The 27971-nt window shown below is 40.3% G+C and overlaps 1 protein-coding gene across 1 annotated transcript in view; it reads right to left on the reverse strand.

Moving 5' to 3' along the window:
- STK3 (serine/threonine kinase 3) overlaps window positions 1-27971 on the reverse strand; it is a 466952-nt gene that overhangs the window by 391363 nt on the left and 47618 nt on the right. Inside the window, exons 2-3 of the mRNA XM_025393760.1 lie at window positions 22656-22783; window positions 15926-16115 (exon numbers count right to left, since the gene is read on the reverse strand). Of these exons, the coding sequence (XP_025249545.1) occupies window positions 15926-15963 (38 nt within the window). The 5' untranslated portion in view covers window positions 15964-16115; window positions 22656-22783. The remainder of the gene's footprint in view (window positions 1-15925; window positions 16116-22655; window positions 22784-27971) is intronic.

A 27971-nucleotide genomic window follows, 5' to 3' on the forward strand; every position in this document is an offset into this window, starting at 1 on the left:
AAAAAAAAAAAAAAAAAAAAAAAAAGAATGTTGAATATTGGCCCCCACTGTTTTCTGGTTTGTAGAGTTTCTGCTGAGAGATCCGCTGTTAGTCTGATGGGCTTCCCTTTTTGGGTAACCTGACCTTTCTCTCGCTGCCCTTAACATTTTTTCCTTTGTTTCAACTTTGGTGAATCTGACAATTATGTATCTTGGAGTTGCTCTTCTCGAGGAGTATTTCTCTGTATTTCCTGAATTTGAATGTTCTGCCAACTCCTTTATGTCAGACTTCTGGCCTCCAAAACTATGAAAGAATAAACTCCTGTTGTTTTAAGCCACCAAGTTTGTGATAATTTGTTATGGCAGCCACAGGAAACTAATGGCCAACTCAAATGGATAGTCTTGCTACATTGTTTCCTTTGTAACCCGTGTGTGTGTGTGTGTGTGTGTGTGTGTGTGTGTGTGTGTGTGTGTATGTGTGTGTGTGTATGCATTTATATATATGTGTGTGTGTGTGTGTATATATATATACACACACATATATATGTGCTATCCATCAAGATGTTTATAATTTTTTTTTTTTTTGGAGACAAGGTCTCCCTCTGTCACCCAGGCTGGAGTATAGTGGTGAGATCATAGTTCATTGCAGGCTTGAACTCCTGGTCTCAAGCAATCCTCTCACCTCAGCCTCCCCTCCCTAATAGCTGGGACTACAGGTGCACACCATCACATCCTGCTAATTTTTTTTTTTTTTTTTTTTTTTTAGAGATGGGGTCTCACTATGTTGCCCAGGCTGGTCTGAAACTCCTGGCCTCAAAATCCTGGCCTCAAACTCCTGGTCTCAAGCAATCCCCTCACCCTAGCTTCCCAAACAGCTGGGATAACAGGCATGAGCCACCACAACTGGCCCTTGTTTATGATTTTTAAATGTATTCAGTAAATTAAAAATACAAGTTGTAAACAATATGATCCAATTTTTATTTTGAAACAATACATGACAACTGTCCATTACCCAATGAGTGTTTGCACTACATATTTTTCTGAATAAATAATTGGAAAGCTTTAAACCCATATAGCATCAATGGATAGGTCCCAGATCCTAATCTGTTGTCCAGATTTGAGGAAGTCACTTCTGAGATTGAGCCAATCTTCCTCAATTATGTGGAAATATTCAGTTCTTTTCCCATCAGTAGACCCAGACCAGAGATCAAAAACTCAAATACCTGTAGAAGCCAGGCAGAAATATTCTTTAAGGATGTTGGTACCATAAAAGACATTCAGGCTTCCTGGGTACTGAGGCAAACTGGAAAGAACATTCTTGTCTTGAGTTGGAGCTCCAGCTCATCCCCATCTGCTTGTTGTCACAGAGAAGTTAGGCTGAATGTTACCAAATCTTCTTGTTTTTAAAGAGGTACTGGAAATTTCAGTTTTTATATGAAAACTTCTGTTTTTTAAATGCAAGTATCTAGTTCACATTCTCTTAAAACATTTTTCAGGCAAAATAAAATCCAGAAGCTCAGTCCTTTAAGTTTCCACTTGGGATTTAGACCTTTATAAATAAAGACCATTTGATTCTTCCCAAAGGTTAAAAGAAATCCAGGCTTCAGAACACAATGCCTAGGCTTTTTTGTTGGAAGAGATCTGGAAAAATTCCTCTCATTCTTTGCTGATGAGCCTACAACCTTGAACACAAGATACAGTTAACTCTGTAATCAAGTTATTCTGCCACGTGAAATTTTTCACAAATTGTCCTGCTGAGTAAACACTGTGCCAAATATATGGTATATTTCAATGCATGGTAGATCATCATCACAATGATTAGTATGAGTTTTCTCCTCCTCCTTTGGATAGTCCAACAGTAGAGATAGGGGTAGGATAATGTGGTACCCAGGAAATGGTAGAAGAGCTTTTATTTCTCAGGCCATCATAGTAGCAGATGCTTATTGACCAAGCCTGCAGGGTCTGTTCTAAGGTGAAGGACCCTATTCTCTCCATTATGCTTAGTGCCAAGCAGAGTCATAGTAAACTTCCATTGTGGCACCAAAGGCAATGGTTCTTGGTGTTCAGTCTAGTCCCCCAGCACCACTGCTTCCCATGCCCATCAAATGTCCAATCCCTTCTGGGGTACAACATGGGACAAGGTGTTCCACTTAGCCCCCTTCAGCCTTTGGGGTCCCTCTGCTTCTTGGATAATCCAGTACCTTTAGGAACCTAGGGCTTGAGAGGTTGGGGAAGGAAAAGCATTTTAATGACACCAGAGAACAAAAGCAGTCTCACCTGACTGCTTGAAGTGGGTCAAAGACCAAGAGAGAAAAATTCTACTTATTGTTTTCATGTTTTCTTACTGTAAGAAACCTAAGAGAAATTAATCTCTCAATGGATCCAGCCACCACATGATCGTATTCAGGAGAAATGTCCCTAAATTCTAGACTTTTGAGTCTGCCCTAGAGTCAGAAATCACTGATCTCTGTCTGCCACTGGAGAAGTTAACAAACCAAGTAGTGCCCAGGAATGTCCATAATAAACCAAAGGCATAGCCAAGAGAGGCATTTGTGTTAGGAAGGACCACAAGAACACTCTCACTACACTGCAGCTCCACAAAGCTTTGTTCTCCTGCCCAGGTCTAGAGGAAAGTCTCTTGAGGCCAGGATATTATAGATGACTTCTAGGACTGGAACAGTGACTTGCTCCTAGTAGGGCTCAATAAACTTGTTGCTTAATCATCTCTAAGAAGCTATGCGAAAGTGAGAAAGCCTCAGTCTCTCTGTTTCAGCTTCTCCAAACGTGACTAATGGCAGCAACCCTGTCTATTGCTGAGAACTGCTGTGCAGATCAAAACAAATATATGTATTTTTAAATGTAGGCAATGTGCTTGTAAATTTGCATTTTGAAAAGCTAGAAATGCCCTTGAGTAAACCGCCAACTCCTTGCAGAAAAGATAAAGGAAATCTTGTTCCGCCCAGAACAAAAAGATCCTGGCTATTCCATTAAAACATAGCCTTGCAGTATTATCTAAGAATTTGTTACACAATTTGTAAGCTTTGTTAGCTAGAATGATTAGATAGATAACTGTGATTTTGAACTGTGACATCTATTCCAAAAGGTTTTAGAAACAACATGCATAACCATATAACTAAAGATTCAAAGTAAACAGGTCTTTTAAGGTTTATCTAGGCTATGTAATGACAATACAAACAGGCATTTTGATAACAAAGCAGTATGAGGTCAACACTTACAATTTTATGTGAGTCTGGAATTTAAAATCATGGGCAGTTTGACATCCTCCATATTGTCTCTGTTCTATCTCAGGAGACTGTACAGTCTACTTTTCAAACTCCAAAGCTTAAGATGTTGGAACAAATGCCTTCAACTGTTTGTTTAGACTTTTCACTCTTAGGCTCACTTAAAAAAAAATAGCAGTAATACTCTACTAATAATTCAGTTATTCCTTTTTTTTTTTTTTTTTGAGATGGAGTTTCGCTCTTGTCACTCAGGCTGGAGTGCAGTGGCACGATCTCAGTTCACCGCAACCTTCGCCTCCCGGGTTCAAGCAATTGTCCTGCCTCAGCCTCTCAAGTAGCTGGGATTACAGGCATATGCCACTACGTCTGGCTGATTTTGTATTTTTAGTAGAGATGGGGTTTCTCCATGTTGGTCAGGCTGGTCTCGAACTCCCGACCTCAGGTGATCCACCTGCCTTGGCCTCCCAAAGTGTTGGAATTACAGGCATTAGCCACCATGCCCAGCCCAGTCATTCCATGTTTTGTAGGGGAAAAAAACTTGAAAAAATACTGAAATAATTATTATATAGTACTTTAAAAATGTTTTCCAGACATTTTTAAGACAATAATAAAATAAAAGAATTACAGAGGTTTAGGAAACCTAAAAGAAATAGTCACTGGTCTAATTTTATAAACAAAGAAACTGGCACGAGAGTTCTGGGTGAACCGACCTGCTCAAACTGTTGTTAGTAAATCATAACCAAATTTGTTGCAACAACAACAACAACAACAAAAATCTTTTTCTTTTTTTGAGTCTTGCTCTGTCGCCCAGGCTAGAGTGCAGTGGTGTGGTCTCAGTTTACTACAACCTCTGCCTCCTGGGCTCAAGCAATTTTCAGGCCTCAGCCTCCTGAGTAACTGGGATTACAGGTGTGAGCCACTATGCCCAGTTAATTTTTGTATTTTTGGTAAAGACTGGGTTTCCCCATGTTGGCCAGGCTGGTCTCGAACGCCTGGGCTCAAGTGATCCACCCGCCTCTGCCTCCTGTTTGATATGAATTCTAAATTTCTTTTCAAAGAATCACTATGTCACTATGTTCAATTCTTTGCCTTCTACTTTTAAACTTAATTTCCTCATAAAGCAACCTTTTTCGATTAACTGCTCCACCCTGACTCATTTCAATCACCGGCACCACCCTGACTCATTCCGATTACCTACTCCACCATGACTCATTCCGATTACCTGCTCTGTCATAACCATTTTTCCTGCCAAACCACTCACCCCGTTACTCTCTTTAAATTAGCCAATCGGAATTAGTTTAGCCTGTGCCGTCTAACCCTAGCCAATAGGGGAACAACACAGCAGCAGGGGCCAAGCGCCTCAGGGATAAGAAACCCTTTCCCTTCCTTGTCCAAGTGTACGCTCACCATTGCTCACCATTGCTCCATCTGTAAGGGTGCACCCTTCTCTGGAAGTAACTTGCCTTGCTGAGAATTAAAAAGAAAATTTTATATTCGAGTGCTATTTCTTTTGCGGCACCGAAACTTTATTTATAACACTCCCAAAGTGCTGGGATTACAGGGGTGAGCTACCACGCCCGGTCAAAAAAGTCTATTGAGAGAGAATCCCTTTTTTTTTGAGTCGGAGTTTTGCTCTTTCTCCCAGGCTGGAGTGCAGTGGCGCCATTTCTACTCACTGTGACCTCCGCCTCCTGGTTTCAAGGAATTCTCCTGCCTCAGCCTCCCTAGTAGCTGGGATTATAGGCGTGAGCCACCGCGCCTGGCCACAGATTGGTGTATTTGTGTATGCACACTTGGATACCAAAATCCACGGATACTCAAGTCCCTAATATAAAATGGCATAGTATTTTCATATAACCCATGCACATCCTCCTGTATACTTTAAATCATCTGTATTACTTGTAACATCTAATACAGTGTAAATGCTACGTAAATAGTTGTTATATCATATTGTTTGGGGAATAATGACAAGAAAGCAAAAAGTCTGTACATGTTGAGTACAGACACAACTTTTTTTCTGAATATTTTTTATCTGAGGTTGGTTGAATCCACAGATGCTGAACCCACGGATACGGACGGCTGACCACCGTTGTTACTCCTTCACTTCGAGGCATCAGGTTTTATCCTTTGGATTTAGACAGGACTAGGATACCCACATCAATCTTAATTACATTACACTTCTGTCAATTCAATTTTTTTCAGTAAACTGTTCTTAACATATTTTACATGTACTTTTGTCAAAACTGGGAGCTGAGGAAAGAGTACGTTCAAGTCTTGGAAAGTACCTGCCACAAAAAACCTAAAGAGCGAATCCTCTTTGTCAATCCAATCAGCCTTATTTCACTTTCATAAAAAGTCTGACTTTTTCTTTTTTTTTCAAAAATTAATCAGTGTGCAATAACTTTGTTTTTCAATTCAAATTAATGTATTAATTCATATCTCAAAAACATTATTGAAAACAACTGAGAAATATCTTCAGGGAAGTACCATATAATATTACTAAAAAAGACTAAATTGATAAAATGATAATTAATATATCAATTTTATAACATGTTATTCAAACGTGCTAAGCAAGATAATAAATCGATTTGCTGTTTCAACCATTTTGAACTCAAATAAGAAAATCACTTGAATTTGCTTTTTGTCTAACATCATTTCCATAGCCTAAAATAAATATAAAATAGGCTGGGCACAGTGGGTCAGCCTCTAATCCCAGCACTTTGGGAGGCTGAGGTGGGTGGATCACCTGAGGTCAGGAGTTCAAGACCAGCCTGGCCAACGTGGCAAAATGCCGTCTCTACTAAAAATACAAAAGTTAGCCAGGCGTGGTGTTACACACCTGTAATCCCAGCTACTTGGGAGGCTGAGACAGGAGAATTGCTTGAACCTAGGAGACGGTGGTTGCAGTGAGTGGAAATTGCACCACTGCCCTCTACCCTGGGTGACAGTGAGACTCTATCTCAAAAATAAATAAAATAAATGGCAAATAATAAGTCATTAGCAAAAAAATAAAGTGAGAAATGTGCATTAAAATTATATATAACATAAACACATTTATTTAAGAATGTATTCCAACATCAAACGGCAAATTTCAACAAAGCAAAAACTTTTTTGCACCAACCTGATACTTTGTAAAAATGTAATAGATGTGTGACTAAATTTTTAGGTTATTTGTGAAGTTAGAGGTATCATAAAAGGCATAGTATTCTTCTGAAAAATTTATTTTGATCAAACTCTGGTGTTCATTTTTTGAGAAAGAATAAGAACCAAGAATAAAAATCAAACTCCATTAAGAAAATAAAAAGACAAGCCACAGACTGGGAGAAAATATTTGCATATCTGATAAAGGATGGGCAACAGACATGAAAAGATCTCACTTCACCAAAAAAGACATACAGATGGAAAATAAGCATATGAAAAGAAGTTCAACATCATATGTCCTTAGGGAATTACAAATTAAAACAAAAATTAGAAGCTACTACACACCTATTTGAGTAGCTCAAATGGAAAACACTGATAATACAAAATGCTGATAAGAATGTAGAGCAACAGAAACTTCAATTCATCGCTGGTAGGAATGCAAATGATACAGCCAGTGTGAAAGTTGGTTTGGCAGTATTTTACAAAACTAAACATACTCTTCATTATGAAGCAACGGTTTTGCTCCTTGGTATCACCCAAACCCATGTCTACCCCAAAATCTGCATATGAATGTTTAGTTAACAAATAACATATTTATGCCAATAACATATAGCATATTATTATTTAGTTAATAAACATAGCAGCTTCATTCATAATTTCTAAAACTTGAACATGACAATGATTTCCTTCGATAGGTGAATGGATAGACAGGCTGTAGTACATCCATACAATGGAATATTATTCAGTACTCACATGAAATGAGTTCTCAAGCCATGAAAAGACACAGAGGAACCTTAAATGCATATTACTAAGTGAAAGAAGCCAACCCCAAAAGGCTACATACTATATGATTCCAACTATGTGACATTCTGGAAAAGGCAAAACTACAGAGGCAGTAAAAGGTCAGTTGTTCCTGGAGTTGTGGGGGACAGATGGATGAACAGGTGGAGCACAGGAGCATTTCAGAGCAGTAAAACTCTACTGTCCGACACTGTTATGGTGGGTATATATCATTATATATTTGTCCAAACCCATAGAATGTACCACACAAAGAATTAACCCTAATGTAACCTGTGGACTTTAGTTAATAATAATGAATCAATATTGGCTCGTCAATCAAAACAAATGTACCACAGTAATGCAAGATATTAATAATCAGGGAAATGTTGGGAGGGGGAGAAACAAGAAGATATACGGGAACTGTCTGTACTTTTCACTCATTTTTTTCTGTAAACCTAAAACTGCTCTAAAAAACAGTCTGCAAATTTAAAAAATATCAAACTCTGTAATTTTGTTTAAATACATGATCAAAATTTCCCTATGAATTAATAAAAGAAAAGTGTATGCGTTGCTAAAAATCCAGAAGCTAGCATTTTATTTCTTTTTTTTTGCCACATTTTCTTTTTTTATTATTATTATACTTTAAGTTCTAGGGTACATGTGCACGACGTGCAGGTTTGTTACATATGTATACATGTGCCATGCTGGTGTGCTGCACCCATTAACTCGTCATTTACATTAGGTATATCTCCTAATGCTGTCACTCCCCTCGCCCTGTTCCCCACAATAGGCCCTGGTGTGTGATGTTCCCCTTCCTGTGTCCAAGTGATCTCATTGTTCAATTCCCACCTATGAGTGAGAACATGCAGTGTTTGGTTTTCTGTTCTTGCAATAGTTTGCTGAGAATGATGGTTTCCAGCTGCATCCATGACCTTACAAAGGACATGAACTCATCCTTTTTTATGGCTGCATAGTATTCCATGGTGTATATGTGCCACATTTTCTTAATCCAGTCTGTCACTGATGGACATTTGGGTTGGTTCCAAGTCTTTGCTATTGTGAATAGTGCCATAATAAACATACATGTGCATGTGTCTTTATAATATCATGATTTATAATCCTTTGGGTATATGCCCAGTAATGGGATGACTGGGTGAAATGGTATTTCTAGTTCTAGATCCTTGAGGAATCGCCACACTGTCTTCCACAATGGTTGAATTAGTTTACAGTCCCACCAATAGCATAAAATGTTCCTATTTCTCCATATCCTCTCCAGCACCTGTTGTTTCCTGATTTTTTAATGATTGCCATTCTAACTGGTGTGAGATGGTATCTCATTGTGGTTTTGATTTGCATTTCTCTGATGGCCAGTGATGATGAGCATTTTTTCATGTGTCTGTTGGCTGTATGAATGTCTTCTTTTGAGAAGTGTCTGTTCATATCCTTTGCCTACTTTTTGATGGGGTTGTTTTTTTCTTGTAAATTTGATTGAGTTCTTTGTAGGTTCTGGATATTAGCCCTTTGTCATATGAGTAGATTGCAAAAATTTTCTCCCATTCTGTAGGTTGCCTTTTCACTCTGATGGTAGTTTCTTTTGCTGTGCAGAAGCTCTTTAGTTTAATTAGATCCCATTTGTCAATTTTGGCTTTTGTTGCTGTTGCTTTTGGTGTTATAGACATGAAGTCCTTGCCCATACCTGTGTCCTGAATGGTATTACCTAGGTTTTCTTCTAGGGTTTTTATGGTTTCAAGTCTAACATTTAAGTCTCTAATCCATCTTGAATTAATTTTCGTATAAGGAGTAAGGAAAGGATCCAGTTTCAGCTTTCTACTTATGGCTAGCCAATTTTCCCAGCACCATTTATTAAATAGGGAGTCCTTTCCACATTTCTTGTTTTTGTCAGGTTTGTCAAAGATCAGATGGCTGTAGATGTGTGGTATTATTTCTGAGAGCTCTGTTCTGTTCTATTGGTCTATATCTCTGTTTTGGTAACAGTACCATGCTGTTTTGGTTACTGTAGACTTGTAGCATAGTTTGAAATCAGGTAGCGTGATGCCTCCAGTTTTTTTCTTTTGGCTTAGGATTGACTTGGCAATGCAGGCTCTTTTTTGGTTCCATATAAACTTTAAAGCAGTTTTTTCCAATTCTGTGAAGTCATTGGTAGCTTAATGGGGATGGCTTTGAATCTATAAATTACCTTGTGCAGTATGGCCATTTTCACAATATTGATTCTTCCTATCCATGAGCATGGTATGTTCTTCCATTTGTTTGTGTCCTCTTTTATTTCACTGAGTAGTGGTTTGTAGTTCTACTTGAAGAGGTCCTTCACATCCCTTGTAAGTTGGGTTCCTAGGTATTTTATTCTCTTTGAAGCAATTGTGAATGGGAGATCATTCATGATTTGGCTCTCTGTCTCTTATTGGTGTATAAGAATGCTTGTAATTTTTGCACATTGATTTTGTATCCTGAGACACTGCTGAAGTTGCTTATCAGCTTAAGGAGATTTTGGGCTGAGATGATGGGTTTTCTAAATATACAATCATGTCATCTGCAAACAGGGACAATTTGACTTCTTCTTTTCCTAATTGAATACCCTTTATTTCTTTCTCTTGCCTGATTGCCCTAGCCAGAACTTCCAACACTATGTTGAATAGGAGTGGTGAGAGAGGGCATCCCTGTCTTGTTCCAGTTTTCAAAGGGAATGCTTCCAGATTTTGCCCATTCAGTATGATATTGGCTGTGGGTTTGTCATAAATAGCTCTTATTATTTTGAGATACGTTCCATCAATACTGAATTTATTGAGAGTTTTTAGCATGAAGGGCTGTTGAATTTTGTCAAAGGGCTTTTCTGCATCTACTGAGATAATCATGTGGTTTTTGTCTTTGGTTCTGTTTATATGCTGGATTACATTTATTGATTTGCATATGTTGAACCAGCCTTGCATCCCAGGGATGAAGCCCACTTGATCATGGTGGATAAGCTTTTTGATGTGCAACTGAATTTGGTTTTCCCTTATTTTATTGAGGATTTTTGCATCGATGTTCATCAGGGATATTGGTCTAAAATTCTCTTTTTTTGTTCTGGTATCATGATGATATTGGTCTCATAAAATGAGTTAGGGGGATTCCCTCTTTTTCTATTGATTGGAATAGTTTCAGAAGGAATGGTACCAGCTCCTCTTTGTACCTCTGGTAGAATTTGGCTGTGAATCCATCTGGTCCTGGAATTTTTTTGGTTGGTAGGCTATTAATTATTGCCTTAATTTCAGGGTCTGTTATTGGTCTATTCAGGGATTCAACTTCCTCCTGATTTAGTCTTGGGAGAGTGTATGTGTCCAGGAATTTATCCATTTCTTCTAGATTTTCTAGTTTATTTGAGTAGAGGTGTTTATAGTATTCTCTGATAGTACTTTGTATTTCTATGGGGTTGGTGGTAATATCCCCTGTATCATTTTTTATTGTATCTATGTGATTCTTCTCTCTTTTCTTCTTTATTAGTCTTACTAGTGGTCTATCAATTTTGTTGATCTTTTCAAAAAACCAGCTCCTGGATTCATTGATTTTTGGAAGAGTTTTTTGTGTCTCTATCTCCTTCAGTTCTGCTCTGATCTTAGTTATTTCTTGCCTTCTGCTAGCTTCTGAATGTGTTTGCTCTTGCTTCTCTAGTTCTTTTAATTGTGATGTTAGGGTGTCAATTTTAGATCTTTCCTGCTTTCTCTTGTGGGCATTTAGTGCTACAAATTTCCCTCTACACACTGCTTTAAATGTGTCCCAGAGATCCTGGTATGTTGTATCTTTGTTCTCATTGGTTTCAAAGAACATCTTTATTTCTGCCTTCATTTTGTTATGTACCTAGTAGTCATTCAGGAGCAGGTTGTTCAGTTTCCATGTAGTTGAGTGGTTTTGATTGAGTTTCTTGGTCCTGAGTTCCAGTTTGATTGCACTGTGGTCTGAGAGACAGTTTGTTATAATTTCTGTTCTTGTACATTTGCTGAGGAGTGCTTTACTTCCAAGAATGTGGTCAATTTTGGAATAAGCATGATGTGGTGCTGAGAAGAATGTATATTGCATTGATTTGGGGTGGAGAGTTCTGTCGATGTCTACTAGGCCCGCTTGGTGCAGAGTTGAGTTCAATTCCTGGATATCCTTGTTAACTTTCTGTCTCGTTGATCTGTCTAATGTTGACAGTGGGATGTTAAAGTCTCCCATTATTATTGTATGGGGGTCTAAGTCTCTTTGTAGGTCTCTAAGGACTTGCTTTATGAATCTGGGTGCCCCTGTATTGGGTTCATATATATTTAGGATAGTTAGCTCTTCTTGTTGAATTGATCCCTTTACCATTATGTAATGGTCTTCTTTGTCTCTTTTGATCTTTGTTGGTTTAAAGTCTGTTTTATCAGAGACTAGGATTGCAACCCCTGCCTTTTTATGTTTTCCATTTGCTTGGTAGATCTTCCTCCATCCCTTTATTGTGAGCCTATGTGTGTCTCTGCATGTGAGATAGGTCTCCTGAATACAGCAAACTGATGGGTCTTGCCTCTTTATCCAATTTGCCAGTCTGTGTCTTTTAATTGGACCATTTAGTCCATTTACATTTAAGGCTAATATTGTTATGTGTGAATTTGATCCTGTCATTATGATATTAGCTGGTTATTTCGCTTGTTAGTTGATGCAGTTTCTTCCTAGCATTGATGGACCTTACATTTTGGCATGTTTTTGCAGTGACTGGTACCTGTTGTTCCTTTCCATGTTTAGTGCTTCCTTCAGGATCTCTTGTAGGGCAGGCCTGGTGGTGACAAAATCTCTAAGCCTTTGCTTGTCTGTAAAGGATTTTATTTCTCCTTCACTTATGATACTTAGATTAGCTGGATATGAAATTCTGGGTTGAAAATTCTTTTCTCAAAGAATGTTGAATATTGGCCCCCACTCTCTTCCAGCTTGGAGAGTTTCTGCTGAGAGATCCACTGTTAGTCTGATGGGCTTCCCTTTGTGGGTAACCTGACCTTTCTCTCTGGCTGCCCTTAACATTTTTTCCTTCATTTCAACTTTGGTGAATCTGACAATTACGTGTCTTGGAGTCGCTCTTCTCGAGGAGTATGTTTGTGGCGTACTCTGTATTTCCTGAATTTGAATGTTGGCCTGCCTTGCTAGGTTGGGGAAGTTCTCCTGTATAATATCCTGCAGAGTGTTTTCCAACTTGGTTCTGTTATCCATCCCTTTCAGGCACCCCAATCAGACGTAGATTTGGTCTTTTCACATAATCCCATATTTCTTGGAGGCTTTGTTCATTTCTTTTTACTCTTTTTTCTCTAAACTTCTCTTCTTGCTTCATTTCATTCATTTGATCTTCAATCACTGATACTCTTTCTTCCAGTTGATCGAATCAGTTACTGAAGCTTGTGCATTTGTCACGTAGTTCTCATGTCATGGTTTTCTTCTCTATCAGTTTGTTTATGAACTTCTCTGCCTTGGTTATTCTAGTTGTCCATTCTTTTTTCAAGGTTTTTAGTTTCTTTGTGCTGGGTACGTAGTTCCTCCTTCAGCTCTGAGAAGTTTGATCGACTGAAGCCTTCTTCTCTCAACTCGTCAAAGTCATTCTCCATCCAGCTTTGTTCTGTTGCTGGCAATGGGCTGTGTTCCTTTGGAGGGGGAGATGCCCTCTGATTTTTTGAATTTCCAGCTTTTTTGCACTGCTTTTTTCCCATCTTTGTGGTTTTATCTGCCTTTGATCTTTGATGATGGTGACGTACTGATGGGGTTTTGGTGTGGGTGTCCTTTCTGTTTGTTAGTTTTCCTTCTAACAGTCAGGACCCTCAGCTGCAGGTCTGCTGGAGTTTGCTTGAGGTCCACTTCAGACCCTGTTTGCCTGGGTATCAGCAGCAGAGGCTGCAGAAGATATAATATTGCTGAACAGCAAGTGTTGCTGTCTGATTCTTTCTCTGGAAGCTTCGTCTCAGAGGTGTACCCAGCAATGTGAGGTGTGAGGTGTCGGTCTGCACCTAGTGGGGGATGTCTCCCAGTTAGACTACTCAGGGGTCAGGGACCCACTTGAGCAGGCAGTCTGTTGGTTCTCAGATTTCAACCTCCGTGCTGGGAGATCCACTGCTCTCTTCAAAGCTGTCAGACAGGGACATTTACATCCACAGAGGTTTCTGCTGCTTTTTGTTTAGCTATGCCCTGTTCCCAGAGGTGGAGTCTACATAGGCAGGCAGGCCTCCTTGAGCTGTGGTGGGCTCCACCCAGTTCGAGCTTCCCAGTGGCTTTGTTTACCTACTTAAGCCTCAGTAATGGTGGGTGCCCCTCCCCCAGCCTCGCTGCCACCTTGTAGTTAGATCTCAGACTGCTGTGCTAGCAATGAGGGAGGCTCCATGGGCATGGGACCCTCCAGGCCAGGCGTGGGATATAATCTCCTAGTGTGCTGTTTGCTGAGACCCTTGGTAAAGCGCAGTATTAGAGTGGGAGTTACCTGATTTTCTAGGTTTTGTGTGTCTCAGTTTCCCTTGGCTAGGAAAAGGAATTCCCTTCCCCCTTGCACTTCCCAGGTGAGGCAATGCCTCACCCTGCTTCAGCTCTCGCTGGTTGGGCTGCACCCACTGACCAGCACCGACTATCTGACACGCCCCAGTGAGATGAACCCGGTACCTCAGTTGAAAATGCAGAAATCACCCGTCTTCTGTGTCATTCAAACTGGGAGCTGGAGGCTGGAGCTGTTCCTATTTGGCCATCTTGGGTGCCCTCCCCCCATTTTATTTCTTATTAATCAAAAGAAGAAAATATGCAAAGTTTAATAAATAAAAATGAGAATTAGACCAAAGAGGGAGAAGGCTAGAAGCTTGAGGCCAGAAGGTTGAGGCCATAGTGAGCTAGGATCATGCCACTGTACTCCAGGCTGGGTGATGGAGCAAGATCCTGTCTCAAAAAAAAAAGAAGAATTGTTTCATTCAAAAAAGATTTTTATTTTTTTTATTTTATTTTATTTATTTTTTTTAATTTATTTATTATTATTATACTTTAAGTTGTAGGGTACATGTACATAACGTGCAGGTTTGTTACATATGTATACTTGTGCCATGTTGGTCTGCTGCACCCATCAACTCGTCATTTACATCAGGTATAACTCCCAATGCAATCCCTCCCCACTCCCCCCTCAAAAAAGATTTTTAAAGAGAATTGACCATATTTGAAATAAATATTTCACGATATGATTTGATAATCAATTTTAACTATATTCTTTATGTAATAATATACAGCAAGGCCAAAATAAATAAAAAATTTATCCATGGCTTATTCCTGAAAAATTGGGTACTCATGAAAAATGTTTAAAATAATCGGAATCATTCACCTATACTGCTTTGGGTGTTTATGTTCGCTTCCCTTTCCTTTTTAACTTTATTTTTATTTTTGATTTTTGTGGGTACATAGTATATGTATATGTTTATGGATTCCTTCCTAATCAATGATACATTTTAGGAATAAGTAATTGAAGAGGTAAAAAATAATCAATATTTAAATATTTTAAAATATATTGCCATTCACTCCTTCATAACAATATCCTTTTTTTTTTTTTTTTGGCAGAGTCTCGCTGTGTCACGCAGGCTGGAGTGAGATGGTGCAGTCTCGGCTTACTGCAACCTCTGCCTCCCAGGTTCAAGCCTTTCTCCTGCCCTCAGCCTCCCAAGTAGCTGGGATTATAGGCATGCGCCACCATGCCTGGCTAATTTTTGTATTTTTAGTAGAGATGGGGTTTCACCATGTTGGCCAGGCTGGTCTCAAACTCCTGACCTCAGGTGATCCACCCGCCTCAGCCTCCCAAAGTGCTGGAGGTGTGAGCCACTTAGCCTGGTCCAATATCCTCTTTTTTCACTCACCAGGTAATGCATTCTTTAACAGCTGCCTTATTGAGAGGAACCACTAGGACAGGGCCGCTCAGATTAAAGCAGAAAGATGTTAAACAACAATTGTCATTACTCCTACCATCACACTCAACCAAATATCTCAATACCAAAATGGCTATTTCTAATGCTGGTTTTACTCTCAGAAATAAGGTTTTCTAAATAAGAGTTTCTCAGCCTTATCTGGAACCACATCATCGTAGGAATCTTCTCTTTGGTGTCCTGGGAGTTCTCATACCCAAGGCCAGCTTGATTTGGGATGGCGATGGGTCTATCTTTCTTTGTAAAGTGAGAAAAGGCTTATGGTAAGCACAAGCACGCTATCAACAAGGGTTTTCTTTTTGTTTTCTGTTTTTTGTTTTAAGAGAAAAGATTAAAAGAAAGTTGAATATCTGACATGGAATCTCTCAAAACTATACAGGCACCCTTACACAAAACTAATTTCTCTCCTGTTTTCCCTCTACTGTTCTCCTTCCATAGCTAAGGGTGAGGGGGAGTCCAGAATCTGCATTTTTAAAAAGTGCCTCCAGGCAAGTCTGATGACTAACCATCCAGTTTGGAAACCACCCAACAGTGTACATTCATTGGGGCCTGATGAGGTCATTCTCCACCATTCATCACATTACTTATGGATTAGGCTAGTCTGCCAGAAGGAAAGTACAGCATATTACAAAATTTCATCAAAACTATCTAAATCACTCTCTTGGGCTAAAATATCTGCAAGGAAATCCAAACACTCTTCTGTATTACTGAAGTCCTTTGTTTCCAAGTAACAGATCACTTTAAGGTAAATAAAAAGAATTTATTTTAAGGACAGTAAACATCTAAAGGAACCCAATACCAAAACTGCTGCCTGGTCTGAGGAGGGACTGCAACCAGGCATTTCTTTACCTGTCTTGCTTCTGTTTTCTTCTCCCTGTGTGCTCCATTCTTTTTTCTTGAAGACAGAGGCTGCTCCATTCCTAAGGCAGATGGTAATGCCACTGTCCATGAGTTGTAACATTTCTTCCACTGAAGAGTCTAGCTCAGAGAGATCTCTCCATCCTTTTTCCAAATTCCTGAAAAAGGAACATTGAATGGCCTATTTGGAATAAAAAATTCACTCCTTAATTCAGTCAACTGAAGCCAGAGGGGCAGTCACATTTAAATAGGGGGGAAATGGATGGTTGTCTCTGTACTGAACATGGACAGACCATTTTTTGGTCATTATTTCCTAAACGATACACTATAACAACTATTGCATGGCATTTGCATTGTATTAGGTATTATAAGTAATCAAAAGATGATTTTCTTTTTCTTTTTTTGAGGCAGAGTCTCGCTATGTTGCCCAGGCTGTAGTGCAATGGTGCGATCTCGGCTCACAGCAACCTCCGCCTCCCAGTTCAAGCGATTCTCCTGCCTCAGCCTCCTAAGTAGCTGGGATTACAGGTGCACACCACCATACCTGGCTAATTTTTGTATTTTTAGTAGAGATGGGGTTTCACCATGTTGGCCAGGCTGGTCTCAAACTGCTGACCTCAGGTAATCCACCCACCTCGGCCTCCCAAAGTGTTGAGCTTACAGACATGAGCCACCGTGCCTGGCCCAAAAGATGCTTTTAAGTATTCAGGAGGATGTGTGTAGGTTATATGCAAGTACTCCACCATTATGTATAAGGGACTTAAGCATTTGTGGATTTTAGGGTGTCCTGGAACCAATCTCCTATGGATAATGAGAAATGACTGTTTCTCTCTTTTTCTGACCTCAGCATGTTGGGAACAGGGAGGAGAAAGCAAAGGAAGCAATTAAGGGGGTCATTCTGAGAAGAGCAGGAGTTCCCCCAAGGTGTACTACTACTACATCCTGTAAGCTCCGGACAGCCAATGTGGACACAATAAGGAAATCTTCCATGGTAACACTTGTTAGCTACCGTAAGGAAAGACATCACTGAGCCCTTACCACCAAGACTATTTTGCTGTAACTTATAGTTTTCAGTAATGCCATTGATAAGTTTTGTGCCCATAGGATTCTCATTCCTGTATATGTGATCTATTTTTTCCCCTCTCTGAAAGTCTTCAGGATATTTCTTTATCCGTGGTGCTCTAAAACCTCACAATGATATTCTAAGATGTGACTCTATTTTTATTTATTGCCCTGGGTACTTACTCAGGGAACCCCCTCTTTAATCTCCGTTTTATTTTTTTTTAATAAAAAAATTCCCATTTGGAGGTAATCTCAGACTTTTTACAAAGTTGTAAATATAGTTTAAAGAATTCCCAGATTCCCCAAATGTAACTTGGTACATAAGCATAATTTATCAAGACTAAGGAATGAATAATACAATAGCTTATCCTACAGACCTTATTTAAATTTTGTCAACTGTCCCATTAATTTTATTTTCCTGGTTCAGGATTGCAATGGACTGAATGCTTACGTCCCCTCAAAATCAGTATGTTGAAATCCGAACCCCCAAGGTTATAGCATTAGGAGGTAGGGCTTTTAGGAAATAATCAGGTCATTATACAATTTCATAGCACCTCTCCCATATAGAATGTATCCCAGTTGTAACTTCACATTTCTCTTTGTGATTTGATTAATTTGTCTCCCCCATTAGAATATAAGCTTCATGAGGGGAGTAATCATGTCGGGTTGCTTTGGTCATCATTATATTCCCAGTACCTCAAATAGTGTTTAGCACATATTATGTCCTCAATGAATATTTATTAAACAAATGAATAAATTCCTTTAAAACATTTTATGATGCTGGGAACCATTGCTAAGAAAATCGTTTTTGCTTAAAAACTCAAAGAACACCGCAATACCATCTTCCAAGTTCCCTGTGTAGTTGGGCATGGCGTTGTAAAACAGATTAAATAAATCTCAAACAAATGAACTACCCTGTTAACAATGAGGAATATGTTAGCCAAATCACCTATAACTCATTGTAACTGGCCACATTATTATGGAGAATGGCCTTAGGGACTTGAACAAACTTCTCATAACATACCAGAGTCTGGTCTTACCAGGAGTATAAAATCACTGGGTAATTAACTGAACCAAGACCAGGCCTGCTTCCTTGACCCAGCAGAGATGCGCACTGATTTCAAGAGGGCACAGTTTATGTTTCATGGTGAGTAAAGGAGGCTTCAGACCAAGGACTTGACAATGACTAGCAATGTGGAAGCCAAACTTTTCCCTCTCTTTTAAAAGTGCAAAGAAGGTGTCAAATTCAACATTCGTGGCATTTCTCAGAGTTTTATGATTTAGGTTTTTGTTTTTGTTTTGTTTTGTTTTGTTTTGTGTTTTGTTTGAGATGGAGTTTCGTTCTTGTTGCCCAGACTGGAGTGCAATGGCGCGATCTCGGCTCACAGCAACCTCCGCCTCCCAGGTTCAAGCAATTCTCCTGCCTCAGCCTCCCAAGTAGCTGGGATTACAAGCAGGCTCCACCAGTTCTGGCTAATTTTTTGTAATTTTAGTAGAGATGGGGTTTCTCCATGTTGGTCAGGCTGGTCTCAAAAAACTCCCGACCTCAGGTGATCCACCCGCCTCAGCCTCCCAAAGTGCTGGGATTACAGGCATAAGCCACAGCGCCGGGCTGATTTAGGTTGTTATTTATTAGAAAAGCATTGCATTTATTTGTAACAGCCAAAAATTGGAAACATTTCAAATGTCTTTCAGTTGGGCGAATGGTTAGACTGTGGAACACCTATATCGTGGAATACAACTCAGCAGTAAAAAGGAACAAGTTATTGATATGCACAACACCTCAATGGATCTCAAGGGAATTATGCTAAGTGGGAAAAAAGCCAATATCAAATACATATTGTATGATTCCACTTATATAACATTTTCAAAATGACCAAATGATAGACATAGAGAACAGATTAGTGATTTACAGAGGTTGGGAGTGAGAAGAGGGGGAAAGGCATGACTAGAAGGTAGCAGTATAATGAATCTTTATGGTAGAACAGTTCTGTATCTTGATTGTGGTGGTGGTCACACATGTCTACACTAGATAAAATTGCACAGAACTATGTACACGTACACACACACACACACACACACACACAACTGCATCTAAAATTGGTGAAATCTGAATAGGATCTGTCAACTGTACCAATGTCAACTTCCTAATTCTGATCCTGTACTAGAGTTGGTAAGATTTTAGCATTGGTGGAATCTGGGCGAACTATACGTGAAACCTCCAAATGACAGGTTGAGCAACCCTAATCTGAAAACCTGAAATCTGAATGCTCAAAACCTGAAATTTATTAAAACAAATGTTCAGTGCAATGTATTTACAAGAGCAAAACAATTTAAGCAATATAAATACTCATCAGTAAGGGATGAGTTAGGCCAATTATTTACATGCAACATTAGGATAATATGGAGTGAAATGAGGGCATACCCATGCTAAACTGTTACAAGTGGTTGCCCTGGGCGTAAAGAAATACATATTAACTTTTTCTTTGGATATTTCAACATCGTTACACTGCTTTTGTAATTTAAAAAGTTTAAAAAATATTGTGCCCAGAAAAAGAGAGAAACAGTCATTTCTCATTATCCATAGGAGATTGGTTCCAGGACACCCTAAAATCCACAAATGCTTAAGTCCCTTATACATAATGGTGGAGTACTTGCATATAACCTACACACATCCTCCTGAATACTTAAAAGCATCTTTTGGGCCAGGCACGGTGGCTCATGTCTGTAAGCCCAGCACTTTGGGAGGCCGAGGTGGGTGAATTACCTGAGGTCAGCAGTTTGAGACCAGCCTGGCCAACATGGTGAAACCCCATCTCTACTAAAAATACAAAAATTAGCCAGGTATGGTGGTGTGCACCTGTAATCCCAGCTACTTAGGAGGCTGAGGCAGGAGAATCGCTTGAACTGGGAGGCGGAGGTTGCTGTGAGCCGAGATCGCACCATTGCACTACAGCCTGGGCAACAGAGCGAGACTCTGCCTCCAAAAAAAGAAAAAAAATCATCTTTTGGTTACTTATAATACCCAATACAATGCAAATGCCATGTTATAGTTGTTACAGTGTATCGTTTAGGAAATAATGACCAAAAAAAGGTCTGTCCGTGTTCAGTACAGAGATAACCATCCATTTCCCCCGAATCAACATCTGAAAGTTTTTGAATGCTGAAATGACGCTCAAAGAAAATACTCATTGAATCATTTTGGAGTTCGGATTTTTTGTTTAGAGATGCTCAACTGGTAAGTATAATGCAAATATTCCAAAATCTGAAAAAATCCGAAATCCAAAACACTTCTGGTCCTAAGCATTTTGGATAATTAATACTCAACCTGTATTTTTGCAACTTTCTGTGAATCTATAATGGCATCAAAATAAAAACTTATTTTATGCAATATAAGTTATTTCTAGTAAAACAACATTCAGCATATATGTTTGCCTTCATTTACTTCTGAAATCCCACTAAATGGAGTAAAGAAATGAAAAGATTATAAACGTAAAAGCATACACACACACACACACACACCCCCCAGTATGAGACCATAGAAATTGAGATGACTGTAAAAATATGAAACTGGAAAATAGATGTACATGAGATAACTATTGATAGTAGACTTCTGCGAAACCACAGTAGTAGAGATGACCCCAGAGCAAGGAGCAGTCAGCAGGGATGACTCCATTCTGGACAAGGCCACTAAGAAGACCTGTTATGTAGACCTGGACAAAGTACTACAAAGCCAAGCAGCTATGGAGAACATATGGCTCGAGGCATTTGCTGGCCTTTCTGTCTCTGAAGCAGGTGCTTAGCAATGTGACAAGATGCCAGACAGTTGGAGACCTGAGTGAGTATTCACATGTTGGGGGGAAGCAGAGGGATGGCTGAATGTGGGTCTAGAGGTGGATCTGAAGTCTGAACTATTGGGGGCCAGGTGCAGTGGCTCACGCCTGTAATCCCAGCATTTTGGGAGGCCAAGGTGAGTAAATCACTTGAGGTCAGGAGTTCGAGACCAGCCTGGCCAATATGGTGAAAACCTCTCTCTACTAAAAATACAAAAATTAGCTGGGCATGGTGGTGCGTGCTTGTAATCCCAGCTACTCAGGAGGCTGAGGCAGGAGAATCGCTTGAACCTGGGAGGCAGAGGATGCAGTGAGCCGAGATCGCACCACTGCCCTCCTGCCTGGGTGACAGAGAGAGATTCTGTCTCAAAAATAAAAATTTTTTAAATAAATAAATAAATAAAGTCCCAGCTATTGGGAAAAATCAAATAGCACAGGAGCTGAGGAGGAGTGGTCCCAGTGCCTCCTGTGTCTGAGCCTTGCTCTGTGGACTAGGAGGGAGTAGACGAACCTGATTTATAGGGCCAAGGTTGGGCTGGACACCCCCAGTCTGAATCAGTGGTTTTCAAACTTTGTAAAGCAGTGGAACATTTTCTCCAAAGTAAATCTTAAATAAAAGTGTAAACCACCAAAACAAAGTGAGGTTGCTCTGGTAGCAACTGCATCCTTGATTTCCAGGCCTCCTGAGGGTCCCACACCCGGATGTTGAAGCAAAAAGGAATTCAAAAATGTAGTAATTTTCTCTCTCAAGAAGTCAGGTTAGAATCCGAACTTTCAAGTATGCAAATTAACTAGAATGTCTCCAGTCTGTGTTAGATAGAACCTGAAAAGGGAAATTTTGAACTAGCACACCAGTCACCATTTCCAGTCTGCTCTCTTGCAGCCCCATGGCCCCTGTAATTTAGCTGTTTAAGCCTTTTCCTCTGGCCAAACAGCTAAACTTGAGCCAGGTGGACTTAAACACATGAACCAATTCAGTTTACTGTCTAAAAATGAAAGAGAAAAATCTGCCAGGATCTTCTCCTCATCCCCACAAAGTTCCCAAGAGCAGAATTCAGCCCTCCTCCCCTCCCACTACAAACACAGGGGAGAGGCCAGCCCAATATAACTTAAAACAGAGCGACCCTGCAGCCCTCTCAGACAAATTACATCAAAACAAGTCAAAGCAAATGCAACTGTCCTTACCAGTTTTGTAAAGGAATTGCCTGGGAACCATTCCTTTTCAGACCTAATTAAAAAGTCAGTTTTGAATTACAGAACAAGATGGTATGAGAGCCAGTGTTCAACAGGCAGAACAAACAAACACGCAAAGATAAAATGCATGGGCTTTTACAGAGAGTTGCTGCCAGTGACAGCAGAAATGGCTCTCTTTCAGCCAAGTCTGGGGTGCCCTGGAAAACTTCATACCTCTCCAGGGAGACAGTTCCCAGAAACCTCCCTCCCCTGCAGAGCACTCCTATAATAAATAAATAAACTACATTTCCCAAAGTTCTCTTTGCTCAGGCCTTGGGGCTATATTTTAAACCACTCTGTAATTGTCCCCCACCAGAAAAGCAGAAACGTTTAAATGTGACAACTTTTTGACATACAGAGTTGACTCAGCTCATTTCAAATTTCATCTTATCTCCAGTGTCCTTGGGCATGTTTTAAAAGATAAAAATACCAACTGGGACCAAGATCAGCAAGGTATAATAGAACAAGAGTCCAGTGCTTTTTACCCTCAACAAATGCATTATATTTCATTTAGATCAGTGGTCTCAAATATTAGCATGCGTCAGAATCACCTGAATTCAGGGCTTGTTAAAATACAGATTGCTGAACCGCACCTCCACAATCTCAGATTCAGCAGATTTGGAGGGAGTCCAAAGAATATGCATTTCTAACAAGTTCCACTGGTTCTGGATTTTACTTTAAGAACTGCTGATGGAGATTATCTACATGGTCAATTCCAAATCTGTTGGAAAAGAAGGCACACGGTTACTGATTTCTGCAAGCTTTGAACTAGAAGTACCTCTAAGGAGAAGACCCCAGCCATCTCTAGCAGTGTGGGGAATAGTAAAAGGCAAAGCAACTAGTTTCGGAAGATCCAGAAACTGGCACTGCCTTGTCCAGCATTTTCATTTTCCCACTGAGGAAATGTAGGCTTAGAGGGAATCAATTTGTGCAGTCTCCCAGTGAGTCCATGGTTGTGCTGGGACAAAGTACCCAGTTGTCCTGGCTCCCAGTCCAGTGCTCTGGCCCTTGCTGGAGTAAAATGGGACACCTGGGCTTGACAAGGAACAAAGAAGCCAACATGATTCTGATTCATCCCAATTTCTCCACAGCCTTCTACCTTTTCATTTCCTCTGCATTGGTAAAAGTATAATTCCCAACCCAGGAATTCCTACTCTCGCTTTCGTTCATGTCTTTGTACCTAAGACAGGCAGTCAAAATGGGGCAGCCGATAGCCACAGCAGACTTTAATCACAATATCTGGAGGATACATTAATGAATGTAGACCCATTTATTTGCTTTTCTATGTACCTTGTCTATGTGACAGCAAGCAACAATAGAATCTCAGGAAACACCAACCAGACCCAGGCATCAATCTGCTACTCTGTTATTAGAAGGAAATTAGCCTTTAAGAAAAATTGTCTGGGCTTACCAATCACTCCCACCAGCCACCAGGGGTCACATAAATAAAAGTTTTTACTGGGCCTTTCTAATTCACAAACCTACCCTCTTCCACCACAGGCCTTGGTAGAACACATAATTCAGCAACAAGAATCCCTTGAAGAAGAAAAGAAAACACCTATAAAACTATATCTTTTTCTAATTCCAGAGATGTGAAACTCTTTAGGAGTTTAGGCCAGGGTTCACGACAATCCATTATCTGAAAGTACAGATGTACAGATAAACTATTATTTTGGTAAAGATACATCTTCTAAAACACCAGTCAGCTTGGCATTGTGTTTGTCCTTGAATTGAAGAACGATATCATTTTATCATCTTAGCCTTGAGCATGGTTATCAATGCCAGTAACTAAGAGGCCTAATTTGAAAGATGGTCATGCTGTCCGACTTACAAATGCCTTCTACTCAGTTAACATGGACTGCTGAAAGCAAATGGTTTATACACGGTTGCACAAGTGAAAAATCTGGCCTCCTAACAGTTGTTAAATGTGCCAGCTAAGAGCCTCTGAAGGTCAGTTTGCCAGGGCTGGGGCAGTGACCACAGCCACGTGCTGTGCCTTTTGCAGCTCAGCACCGCATGGTGCAGCTGTTGTATTGGCCAAAGAAAGTGCTGGCAGCCCCCAGAGAAACAGAGACTTAATTCACTTGCAGGAACTTTCCTGAAAGAGTCTTTTAAGAAGCATTTAAGGCAGACCAGGTGCACTTTTTTTCTTTCTAAATCTCATTGCTTTGTCAAGTATTCTCATTTATGACTCCAACACTCTTTATGTGCAACATTAACCATCCATTGTTACATTATAAATTATAATGAGAACTTTTATAAAACATATTTAATGATAATTCATGATTTCTAGGTAGATTCCTTTAGATGTATAACACTTAAATATCTATGGTATAGCACTGTCGATATGTACATAGCAGGGATTGCAATTTAGGTTGGCTGGGGTTTTGTTAAAAGTTTTGTAAGTTGTGCAGACTTTATCTTTAAATAAAACTGTGTGTGTGTGAGAGAGAGAGAGAGAGAGAGAGATACATAGTGCTCAGATATAAACAGTAGTAAAAGAAAGCTGATTCAATTCAGTATGTCACACTGTTAAGACTTCCAGCTGTCAAGTGCTTCCACTGTAAACAGGAGGCGGGAAGGATGGGATCTAGAGGGAAAAGAGATTGCATAAAAGTGAAACTTCATGACGTGAGGGCCGGGGGTTGGACTCAAGTCATCATCTATTTAGGTGAAAACTGCCAATACCCTGAATAATTCTAGGATATACTCTGTGGTCCTTCACTAGACTCTGAAAGTACTCAGGCCACAAACACTCCCAGTCCCAGCATGACAAAAGACCTCCCTGTGCCAGTAAGTAAAAATGAGTGCCAGAGCGATCCTCAAAGGTAAATATTTGGGGTAGGCAGCTGTTTGCATAATGTGATTTTAAGTGTGACAAGCACGCACTCCACCCAAAAAAAAAAAATCTATGCTATAGACCCAGGTCACGGATGCCTGCAATTCTACCATTAGGGAGTATTTCCATCCCAGTCAGAGACTTAGGAATCATCCTTGACTCCTCTCTCTCCTTCTCTGACCCCATTCAATCAATCATGAATTCCTCCTTCCTAACTCTTGACTCTGTCCCTTTATCTTCATTCCCTCTGACAGTACATAGCTCAGGTCACCGCCGACTCCTGCCAGGATGACTGTGGTTACCTCCTGACCTGTCTCTGTGCCTCCAATTTGTTCTCCACACTGCAACTGCAACAAATGTAATCTTTCTAAGATTCTGATCTGATTATGACAATCCCCAGATTAAAACCATTAGCTGAGTTCTCAAGGCCCTCAGAATGAAGTCCAGATTCCTTAATGGGGTTTACAAGCCCTTATGCTCTGGCCATTGCTGACCACTGCGGGCTCTCCTATGCCACTGCCTCCCCGTCAGTGCACTCACCTTTTCTTAGTCCCTTATTTTTGCTTCCAGGCCTTTGCACACATTGTCCCCTTTGCTTGGAACACTCTCCCTGCTTTCCTACCTTTGTTCCCAAAGACTGCATGACCCTAAATTTATCCCTATTTTAGCACTTTCTTACCATGTAAGCTTTATCTACCTGACTCTCTCTGATTCTTTCCGAATTAGGACTATGTATTTCACAAATGACAGAACTGTTACTTACTCACTGCTTTATTTCCAGGACCTAGCAAATGCTTGTCTCATAGTAGTCAGTCAATAAATATTTGTTGACTAAATGAACAAGTGAATTCCAGCAAATGTCTTATCTTTTATTAACAATGTTGGTAATTCACACTTCAGTATGATTTTTCATACTACAGCTCTCTAAGAATATATTTGAGAGGGTTAATGAAATAAAGGCAGAACTGGCTCTAGAAAACCGGGGGACAATATAAAGGCAATGGTTAGCCAAGAGAGAAAGGCACTGGGAGGGAAGGTAAGAACAGGCACTATTGGGATTGCTTAGATAGGGGTCCTTTATGGATAAAAAGAAAATAGCAGCTGGGTGCAGTGGCTCATGCCTGTAATCTCAGCACTTTGGGAGGCCAAGGCGGGTGGATCACTTGAGATCAGGAGTTTGAGACCAGCCTGGCCAACATGGTGAAACCCCGTCTCTACTAAAAATACAAAAAATTAACCGGGCATGGTGGTACATACCTGTAGTCTCAGCTACTCAGGAGGCTGAGGCAGGAGAATTGCCTGCACTGAGGAGGTGGAGGTTGCAGTGAGGCGAGATTGTGCCGCTACACTTCAGCCTGGGTGACAGAGCAAGACTTGTGAAGAAAGAAAAGAAAAGAAAAAAGAAAAGAAAAGAAGAAAAGAAAAGGAAGGAAATGAAAAGGAAGGAAAAAGAAAAAGAAAAGCAATCAAAGCTTGAGTTCTGTCCCTGATTTCATCCCCAAGGTCACCACCAAGAAAAGTTGGTTCCTCTGCATGGGTTGAACAGTGAAGTACCCGCACTTGGCCTGTGGCTCCACCCACGGCTGGCTCAATTCCTGCCACTCAGGCCTGGCCATAGTCCCAGGCCTATGCCATGGAGAAGCTGCAAGAACAAGGCAGAGTGTACTGGACAGCCTGTGTCGCCCTGGCCAATTTGACCAAACTTATCTAGTCACAGATGGTTATGAGTAATTTTTTGCTTATCACAGCCTTTCAGAAAAGTATTAAAGTTTCAGCAGCCCATGCTTCAGGTATTTTCCTCCCCAAGTGTACTCTTTTATCTATAATCAGTACAATGGAAAAATAAGATGTAAAATGTGTTCGCTGGTTTGTTTGTTTGTTTTACTACTGACCTCAGTCAATCACCCAGTGATGTTTCTGGGCAATACAAAAATATCTTCTTCCTTCTGTCCCATGATAAGGGGTATTTTCTAAGCCTCAGACGTGAGCCCTGATTTTTTTTCCGTCTCTCTTCTTTCCTTGGGGAACGAATTCTACATACTGATGATGCCTAAATTTAATATATCCACCTCGACCTCATAAACAGACTCCACCCCCACATATTTCATTGTCTATAGAACATTTTCCTTTGGATAGCTCACCAATCACTTCAACCCAACAATCCCAAACTACCTTGTTATCTTACCTTCCTCCAGAAAAATATCTGAGCCACAGCTGCAACATCCTAACTTTGTCCAGTACACCATTATTCTCCTAGTCACATGGCAGAAAACTCACTCCTCCCACTAGAACACAAACTGTCACCTCATCAGTGAGGGCCACCTTGACTACTACATTTAACATTTCATCTCTATGGCCCCAGCATTCTTGATTCCCCCTTAAAGTGCTCTGTTTGTTCCATAGCATTTATTGTTTTCTTGTATGCTACATAATTTACCTATCTACTTATTATTTCTCATTCTGTCCCCAAATCCTGCTAGAATGTAAGCACCACTGAAGACAGGGATTTCTGTTCATGGATATTATCCCTGTGCTTATAACAGTGCCCAACATACAGTAGGTACTCAATAAATATGTGTTCAATTAATTCATTCACTCTACAGTTATATACTTAATATAACAAATAATGTAACTTTATTTTATTTTATTTTATTTTTTTTTTTTTTGAGACGGAGTCTCGCTCTGTCGCCCGGGCTGGAGTGCAGTGGCTGGATCTCAGCTCACTGCAAGCTCCGCCTCCCGGGTTCACGCCATTCTCCGGCCTCAGCCTCCTGAGTAGCTGGGACTACAGACGCCCGCCACCTCGCCCGGCTAGTTTTTTGTATTTCTTAATAGAGACGGGGTTTCACCATGTTAGCCAGGATGGTCTCGATCTCCTGACCTCGTGATCCGCCCGTCTCGGCCTCCCAAAGTGCTGGGATTACAGGCTTGAGCCACCGTGCCCGGCCAATAATGTAACTTTAAATACCTTACTCCTGTGATTGGAATTTACACTCTGTGAAGTAGAGGTCTTTGACTGCTCTGTCCACTGTTGTGTCCCCAAAATCTAGAATGGCACCAGGTAGCATAG

Source organism: Theropithecus gelada, chromosome 8, assembly GCF_003255815.1.
Source record: "Theropithecus gelada isolate Dixy chromosome 8, Tgel_1.0, whole genome shotgun sequence".
Taxonomy (NCBI): domain Eukaryota; kingdom Metazoa; phylum Chordata; class Mammalia; order Primates; family Cercopithecidae; genus Theropithecus; species Theropithecus gelada.